Source organism: Aulonocara sp. 'chitande type north' Nkhata Bay, linkage group LG7 (assembly GCF_057382095.1).
Source record: "Aulonocara sp. 'chitande type north' Nkhata Bay isolate Kocher_YH1m ecotype deep benthic linkage group LG7, A_spYH_male_GT1.1, whole genome shotgun sequence".
Taxonomy (NCBI): domain Eukaryota; kingdom Metazoa; phylum Chordata; class Actinopteri; order Cichliformes; family Cichlidae; genus Aulonocara; species Aulonocara sp. 'chitande type north' Nkhata Bay.
In genome coordinates, this window is record NC_141350.1 from 56,764,245 (window position 1) to 56,773,828 (window position 9,584).

Here is a 9,584-nt window from a genome sequence, read left to right on the forward strand (position 1 = left end):
AGCCTCTCAACCTCTAGCTTTGATAGTAACTGTGTTCTACTGATGTTGCACCATTAATTGATGCCCTGAGCTATTAGGTGCTTCTTAGTCAGTGAGGATGTTATATTTCTATTCATCCATAGTTCCCACATGCATTGCATATATACAGAAAGAGAGAGATTTCCATTTTTTTCCATAACTGTAGGGAAGTAAAATTTACTGAATATGGTTAGTAATCTAGTTCATTTGCATGACTGCTTTCTGCAAACACACTCAACACTGCATGCATTGTTGTTTCCCAACCCTAGCATGCATCTGGTCAGCATGGTCATGAGATATTCTGCACACTTGTCTTTTAACCACTCATAACTAAAACAGATTGCTTGTATAGCTAGTTGGTAAAGTGCAGAGCACCCCCCACTCTTCACTCTAATTTTTCATTTTGCAGTCATTTGTTTGGTTTCATCATTCTTTGCTTGCTGTAGCCCTCCATAAATACTATATGGGTATCATCAAGAATTGCCTGCATAAGCACATCATCATTCATGCATGGCTGAGAATACAGTAATTCAAACACAACAATTACACAAAAATAAATAACTAAAGTTCTGTTTCTTCTTCTGTCATACACACCTCACAAAGGCAGTTAAAAGTGTGGCAGGAATGGTAAGTGTTTCATGATGAAACTTCTGGCTTGAGTTCAAAAGTACAACACTCGTCAAAGCAGGCACAAACACATTCAGACACTAAGATGTTTTATTTGAATATTCTTTGTGAAGTGCGTGCTTTATCTGTCCTTGTTTATTGAGAATTGTTGATTTACACTGGAGTATTTTTATTTAATACAATCCTTATATGTTCTCAAATGTGAGGTAATAAATAAGTTAAAAACTGAAAAAGTATAAACACTCATCCAGCACTCCAGTCATTATATCTTCTTTCCTCTCCATAGCTTCACCAAGTGTTGGTTCAGTTGCAGTCAGGCGACAAAGAGCAAGACTTTCCACTGGCTCCCATTCAAGTGTCAATTAGTGTGCAGCTCTGGAGGCTGCCAGGCTGCCACGAGTTCCTGGCTGCACTGGGTGAGTCATCCTTAAAAGAAACTTAGTTTCACATTTTTTTTATACCTCCTTGTCAGTGATCTACTGCATCACCCATGTCAGTTGTAAGTAAAGAAAATGTCGGTAAATACTAGCACAGAGCAAAAAATTATGTTATAATATTCAGAACATATTGAAACACATCTATATGCATTGAGCTTCTGATTAAGGTTCTTTTATAGTGTTGTTTCTTGGTTTACATTGTAAATACTTTTGTTTATCCTTTTCCATCTGTCTTTGATGCTTATATGTCTACTTATTTTCCTGTTTGTCTTTGTGTGAGCTTTCATATCACCTACTGAACACCCCTTATCAGACACTTTTGCTTTTTACTGAATTATGTTTGTGAGAAAGGACTCAAGCTCTACAGTTAGTATGTTAAATGATAAAGTTCTTTGTAATGAATTGGAAAAACACTGAACATATATGGCTTGTTTGGAAGGGTTGTCAGAAGAAAGCCTTCTCTCTCTAAAAAGAACATGACAGCATGGCTGTTTTATTGCATCTGAACAAATAAAATAAAAAATCTGGAACAATGTCCTTTGCACAGACAAGAGCAAAGTGGAGATGTTTAGCATTAAAGAAAAGCACCACCTTCAGCAAAAACCGAACACACCATATTAGCACAAACGCCTCATACCACCATCTGTCAAATAGTCAAAGTCAAATTTATTTATATAGCACATTTAAAACAACAAATGTTGACCAAGATGCTGTACAATTAAGGTAATCAAAAGAAATAAAAACATCGGGAGACATGATAAAAGTTAAGAAAAAGAATAATAAAATTAGAAGATTTGAGTAAGAATAAGAAAAATAAAAGTAATACAAACTCCATCCATCCATCCATCTTCATCCGCTTTGTCCGGGGCCGGGTCGCGGGGGCAGCAGCCTAAGCAAAGAGGCCCAGACCTCCCTCTCCCCAGCCACCTCCTCCAGCTTGTCCGGGGGAATACCAAGGCGTTCCCAGGCCAGCCGAGAGATATAATCTCTCCAGCGTGTCCTGGGTCTGCCCCGGGGCCTCCTCCCGGTGGGACATGCCTGGAACACCTCACCCAGGAGGCGCCTTGTCAGATGCCCGAACCACCTCAGCTGGCTCCTTTCGATACAAACTCATTTTGATTTAAAAGCCATGGAGTAAAAGTCGGTTTTCAGACAGGTTTTAAAAGTGTCCAATGTTGGGGAGGTCCTGCAGTTTGTTCCATAATTTAGGAGCAGTCATGGCAAAGGCCCGATCTCTGTGCTTTAATCAGCCAGCAGCAATTGATCCGCAGACCTTGCAGGAGTGTACCAATTTAAAAGATCAGAAAGGTATGAGGGTGCTAACCCCTGCAATACCTTAAAAACAAATAATAAAATCCTAAACCTAATTCTAAAACTAACTGGCAGCCAGTGTAATGATGCCAGTATGGGGGATATGTGTTCTCGCTTGCGTGTGCCAGTTAGTAACTGTGCTGCAGGGTTTTGGACCAGCTGTAGACAGCTAACTGATGACAGACTAATACCAGAGTAAAGACTATTACAGTAGTCGAGGTGAGATGAAATGAAGGCATGGATAGCTCTCTCAAAGTCTCTAAAACAGAGAAATGGCTTCACTTTAGCAAGTAGCCGAAGATGAAAGAAACTGATTTGATTACAGCATTAATCTGTTTGTCAAACGTTAGATTAGAGTCAAAGATAACTCCTAGGTTCCTCGCAGAAGGTTTTTTATAAATTTCTAAGGGGCCAAAGTTGCAGTGGTCACAGGAACTAAACACAATCACCTCTGCTTTCTGTTCATTTAGGTTAAGAAAGTTTAAAGTCATCCATGCCTTAACATCCTTTTTAAAAAATAAACCCATAGGGAGCATATAAATTGAAAAGAGAACTGGGCCAAGAATGGACCCCTGGGGGACCCCACAAGAAAGTGGGTTTTTTGAGGATGATGTATCCCCCAATCTAACAGAAAAGCATTGGTTGGACAGGTAAGATTTAAACCACTCCAATGCAGTCCCTTCGATTCCGACAGTGTTCAAGCCGAGAGATAAGAATCCTATGATCTACGGTCAAAGGCAGCACTGAGGTCTCATAGTATTGAAATGGCAGGATCTCCCGAGTCAGTAAAAGTTAAAAGGTCATTAAAAACTTTTAAAAGAGCAGTTTCAGTGCTGTGGTGTGCTTTAAAACCAGACTGAAATACTTCACTAATGCCATTTTTATATAGAAAGTTGTGGTGCTGAAGAAGGACTAGGACTTTAGAAAGAAAAGACAATTTAGAAATTGGTCTGTAGTTGGATAAAATTGCTGGATCCATGTTTTGTTTTTTAAGAATAGGTTCCACCACAGTAGGGACTCACCCGGACTGAAGACTGCTATTGACAATAGACAGCAAACTCATGCCCACAGTGTCAAAAACATCAGCACTTTAATGACGTTAAATAGTGCTTACCAAAGCAATTTGAGGAAAATGAGCGAACATCTGTGGATTGATTCCAAACGGTTCTCATGTTTCCTCATTTTTCCAATCTTGTCATTTAGGAATATGTTGGGTGCCAGGAAGCGTAACATGTTGACGATTTGACACCTAGCGTAAAATATTACGCCTCGAGAGTGAGAACGTGTTGTTTATATAGATTTTAGAGCCGTGTATACTCAAATCCAGATTATATCTTTTTCAGACAAGCCTCTGAATATTTCAGCAAGACAATGCTAAGACGCATACCGCAATTATAATGAACCCATGCTGTACAACGAACCATTGCTGTTGTACAATATGGCCAGGTGATGAACTGGCCTGTTTGCAATCCAGATTTTTGATCACCTGCAAACATCTGGCGTATCAAATGAAAAATACAACAACTGAACAACCAGCTGTTAAGTAGCTAGATTCATACATCAGACAAGACAACAGTCCACTCCAAAAATCCAGTAGCTGGTCTCTTCAGTTCCCAGACGTTTACAGACTGTTGTCAAAAGAAGAGAGTGGTAAACATGGACCTATTTCAACATTTTTTTTTTTTTAGACGTGTTACTACCATCAAATTCATGCCCATGCTAATATGTTTCTTTAGATGGTACTGTACATTTTCTCAATTTAAACAATTGATATTTTTTTGTGTTCTATTGTGAATACATTATGGGTATACGAGATTTGTAAATCCTTGCATTCAGTTTTTATTCACATTTTCACAGCATCCCAACATTTTTGGGAATTGGTGGTTATATAGAATCATCATACTCATTTTGTAATCTAAAATGAATTAATAAAGTAACTAACTACTTTAGCAGTGAAGAACATAAAGCTTACTATTTGTCACTGAAGTACTCAGATTTGGCTTTTGGCTGGATTTTGTGCTCTGTCTTTGTCAGGTTTTGACCTTTGTGAAGTTGGTCAGGAGGAAGTGGTGCTGAAGACTGGAAAACAGGCCAGCAGACGCATCATGCATTTTGCCCTTCAGTCTCTTCTAGCACTGTTTGGTAAAAATAAGTTATGACTTTGGACTTTCTCTTTTACTAAATCTTTCCCAATTTTCAACAAATTTTTCAAATCTCTCTCTCTCTCTCTCTTTTTAATCAGACTCAACAGAGCTTCCCAAGAGACTTAGCATAGACAGTTCATCCTCCCTGGAGTCTTTGTCCTCCTCCCAGTCAGCCTCCCAGCCACACTCTTTACCCCTTTCCTTAGGTTGCTACCCACCTCAACCCTCGATTTTGCCCCCCATGTGCCCTGACAGCCTTTCCTGCGATGCCATCTCAGTGTACAGCCTCAGCTCCCTTGCCTCATCTCTCAGTTTCCTGTCTAGACCTGAGCCTGCAGGAAGTGACATCATCAGCCAGCGCTCACATCAACAGCCAGAGAAGCCTTGTCAAGGCGCGGGCCTCTACACCCATTCAGGTGGTGTATCAAGAGGTCGATTGACCAGTAATGGAGGAGTATTATCGGGAGAAGGAGAGGACGAGGAGTATGCGGGGTACTCCATTATAAGCAGTGAGCCATTAGGTCGAGGAGGAAGCGAGTGTGACACTCTGCCTCTACCTGCAGGACATAGATTTGGCAGAGTTGGTGCTGGGAGAGCATCTGCCGGGCGGCATGGGTATCCTCTAACAGTTTCCTCAAAGGGAAGCATCAGCACACCTACATCTCCAATAAAAGCTCCAACGCTGCCACTAACAGTTAAGAATAACCCCAAAGTCAAGAAGGAAATGTAAGTTCAATACTTTTTGTTAAGTCAGAAAGAGTTACTCTTGAACTTCTTTTAAATGTATCTATATGTTTCATTTTCCAGCTCAACTCCTCAGCGGAAAGGAAAAGTCAGCAGCTCTGAGTCAGACCAGTCGAGCACTGAGACAGATAGCACAGTGAAATCCCAAGAGGAAAGGACAGGACCTGCAGGACAACTGGATCCCCAGGAGCTGGCCCAGAAGATCCTGGAGGAGACTGAGAGCCACATGCAAGCTGTGGAGAGCCTGCAGAAGGCAAACCTTAGAGGAAAGACACTGAAGGGAGCTGAGGGCAGAGATGAGTCTCTCAGCAGACAGAAATCGGTGTCCACTCCAACAACCCCAACTTTGACTCCTACAAATGGAGCCCAAGGGTTTCAGCCCTCTGAGACCAGTGCATTTAGCCGACCAACAAGTAGGGCAAGTCTAAAGTCTCCTCTCTCACTCTCTAGTCATCTTTCACCGCTCTCTACCTCTGTCTCAATCCCTCCTCCAACTCGGCCTAAACCACCATCTCGCTCCTCATCACTGCAGAAAATCAGCTCAGTCTACAGCAGCCAAGCTCATTCATCCCCTTCGTTATCTCTCTCAGTAAAAGATCAGGGTTCACCTCTCCCTACAGTCTCCCCAGATGTGCACATACAGGCTCAGCTCAAACTGAAATACCCCAGCTCGCCTTACACTGCCCACATCTCACCTTCACGCTCTCCTGCTGACAGTGCTCCATCCCCAGCCCTTTCCTATTCCTCCGCAGGATCTGTTTCAGCCTCTTCTAGCCCAGCAATCACCCCTAAGCTGCATCAATCCAAACAGGATAGCAAAATCCAGGCAATCCACAATTTAAAAACCTACTGGGCCAACGCCAGCCAGAAACCCAACATGCCATGTCCGGCCAGCTTACTCCGAGGTGAGAATAAAAAAATGAGTACAGTTCAGAAAGATGTTTTGGGTTTGCTGAATCTCTCACCTAGAAATGAGTCTATCAGGAAAAATGTAGGGGAACCTGAAGACCACAACACTGATGACAGACCAAATGTTCACCCAAACCTGGAGGCTAAACCACCTCCATCTCCAGCTGGCCTTCTCACACATTCTAAAGGAGGTGTCAGACTTCCCTCTGGGAATGGCTACAAGTTTCTCTCACCTGGACACTTTTTTCCATCTTCTAAATGTTAAGAATTTGAATATTTAAAGTCCTGAACACAGATTTAGGAGATCAATCTTCTGGTTAATATCTGTGCTTGTTCAATGATAAAATCTGCCCATTTTCAGTGGAAATACAACTACATTTTTAGCAATCCCTGCTGAGTTGCAGGAATGAAAAAGTACTCATTTCATACCGATGGTGATTTTACATGTTACTTTTTTGTGAAGGGATGTAAATGTTTTTGAATGTGATGACTGTGCCTTCTTCTGGAGAGAAATGGAAGGGCATAATAATTAAGAGAAGTGTTGAATCTCTAGCTTTAATTTTGTTTTTATGACTGACTAGAGGGCATGTGTCTCAATGCCTCCATGTACACTGAACAGAAATGCTTTTAACCTGCAGTCTGCTTACTGAATGAACATTTTACATCAGCCTAAATGCTTGCTTTCTTTGTACTGGCCTGGATTCAATCTTGAGTTATTGTTTAATAATTATTGTTTAATGTCATTACTGTTGGTTACTGATGTCATTTATTTTGAGTGTTTTCTAATTATTATTAATATAATCGTCACACAATTTATAAATACAATTAAAACAATGAAGAAGTAAAGACAACTTTTTGATATTTTATGCTAGTTTGGTTTCATGTGTGATTGCCAGCATGGTGCCCAAGTATTTAACTGATTTTATAACATGCAGTTTTGCTCCTTTCTTTGTCTTGCTTTGATCACATACAGCAATGTTCTATAATGAAAAAAATCTTCACACATTCTTTTTACTTATAATAAAAGCAAAATAGTAAATCTAGTTAAAAAAGGGGGGGTAAAGGGAAGAATTGTGAATGTAATTCTTAACGTATTATAAGGATATACTGGATATTTATGAAACCATTTGTAGATACAGATATTAAAAGTGTTTAAAGAGTACAAGCTAACCAGGTGCAATACCGGTACTTGAATTAGTAATAAAAAAAATTAATATTTTCTAAACCACATTATTGCATATTAGACACTTTAAATTAGCCATCATTGTCTTATGTGCTCTTAGGTATTCCAGTACTTTTCGTTAGTAATAGATATTTACTTTGGACTTTTTAATGCAGGGCTTTTGTTTGTACTAAAGTATTTTTATAGTCTATTATGAGTACTTTTACTTCAGCAGCTTATCTTAATAGTTTCTTCACCATTGCTCTACTCTTAACACAGTACAGTAAATATTTATAGAGCTTTTATGATACTTAACAGTAACAAATGTCTTATTGTTCATAGTGTTCTTTTAATTTCCAGTGTTATTTAGAGTTCATGCTAATGCTCTTACAGTGATTCAATTTAGTGCAGTTTTGCAAAATATGAAAAAAATGGCACAGTCGTCAGTGCCTCACAGCAATAAGGTCCTAGGTTCAAATCCAGTCTGTCTGGAGTTTGCACTTTGTCGCCATGTCTCCATGGGTTCTCACCAGGTACTCAGACTTCTTCCTACAGTCCAAAAACATTCACAGGTTAGGTTAATTTGTGATTCTAAATTGGCCAATGGATGTGAGTTTTAGATTGAGTGGTTGTCTGTCTCTCCATATTGGCCCTATTATATATTTGCAACCTATCCAGGATATACCCTGTTAAGGGCTTTGTGCTATGAGATATCAGAATGATTTCCTTATGGCAGCGAGGTTCAATCAGTCTGAGGGAGAAGGAGGTCTGCTGCCTCAGAAATTAGTGGAACAGGTGTGATGGGCTGTACATGATGTAGCAGTTTGTTTAGTGACCTCCTGTCCCTCACTGACTCAAACATCTCCAAATTTTTTACAGCCTTGCGGATGAGTTTGTTGATCCTGCTGGCATCTTTGGCACTCAGGTCCCCCCAGCAGACGACAGCAAAATAGATGGCACTCACTACCACTACGCACAAGTACCTGTATCTGTCCACTGTCCCCACCTACTCACCCATAAGGTTGAATGGCCTAGTCGCAGTTTATTTCCTCCAGAAGTCAACCACCATCTCTTTTGTCTTGTTGACATTCAGAAGGAGTCTGAATGTCCTGCCCACCCTTAATACACCCAACTAATGCAGTGTCTTCTGAGAGACAGTTACCAATCGAGGAGAATGTAGAATTGGCGACTCCCATCCTGAGCAGCTTTTCACAGAAGTGGCTTGATGGTATTAATGGTATAAGTCACTGGAAAAATCAAAGAATATGATTCTCACAGTTCAACCAGTACTATCCAGGTAAGCATGCTGCAACAGGTAGATAACAGAATCATCCACCCCCACCTGAAAGATGTTTCACCTGCAAGCTAAGCTGAGCAAGAATCAGTCTCTCCAACACCTTCATAACATGACGACAAGGCAACTGGGCTGAAGTCATTAAGGCCAGAAGAGGTGGCTTTCTTTGGAACCAGCACTAAACATGATGTCTTCCTTACCATCGGTACCTTTTCCTGGAGCAGATTCAGACTAAAGAGATACTGCAGAATGGCTGACTGCTAAACAGCACAGGACTTAAAGGACCCTGAGACTGGTGCGATCAGGGCTTACACCTTTTCCTTGATCCCCTTTTTCGATTAGTACCTACTGGGATCCAATCGGCATGGTTCGCTATGGTTTTCAGGGTTTTCCATTAGTTCATAGGTACCAGGTACTTTTTTAGTACCTGCTAGCCTGGCGTTCCAAGCGATCCGCCCTGTTTCAAACAACGCCCTGTTCCTCTAGTCTGACGATAAGCCATAGAGCAGGCAGCATGTATATTCTTGCATCGATGTTCACCCAATCAATTACTTATTTTTAAAAACTTGCTATATCACACTGTTAGAAGTAAAAGTCTTGAATTTATAGAAAAGTATGAGTATTAAAATATAGGTACATATTAAAATATATTATGGAAATTCCAAGTGCTGTGCAAGCCAAGCCAGTTAGTATTTTTCTAGATCTGGACCAAAAGCTACCAAACCTAATTGTGATATAAACCTACCAAAATTAAGTTTTAAAGTTTAGATCACGGAAAACAAATTGTCCACTAAGTACCCTGAGAGCAAACAGTGGTTTGTTAATTACTATACTTGTTTCTGCTGTTAGTTTTTTATTCCAAAAACATGGCAAATAGTGAGTTGTATTTATGTATATTTCGCCATAATAATATCACTGAACATATCATAGTAGTATAT

General features: G+C 40.3%; 1 protein-coding gene across 4 annotated transcripts in view; it reads left to right on the forward strand.

Annotated features, from left to right (window-relative positions):
- ttc28 (tetratricopeptide repeat domain 28) overlaps positions 1 to 7,050 on the forward strand; it is a 163,909-nt gene extending 156,859 nt beyond the window's left edge. For 3 of the 4 annotated variants that reach the window (XM_086301526.1, XM_086301528.1, XM_086301527.1), the window contains 5 exons: positions 622 to 645; positions 932 to 1,061; positions 4,428 to 4,535; positions 4,636 to 5,263; positions 5,345 to 7,050. In XM_086301526.1, coding sequence (XP_086157652.1) covers positions 622 to 645; positions 932 to 1,061; positions 4,428 to 4,535; positions 4,636 to 5,263; positions 5,345 to 6,455 — 2,001 coding nt within the window. In that variant the 3' untranslated portion in view covers positions 6,456 to 7,050. The remainder of the gene's footprint in view (positions 1 to 621; positions 646 to 931; positions 1,062 to 4,427; positions 4,536 to 4,635; positions 5,264 to 5,344) is intronic. The other variant, XM_086301530.1, reaches the window with a different exon arrangement.
- Positions 7,051 to 9,584: the final 2,534 nt, after the last annotated feature.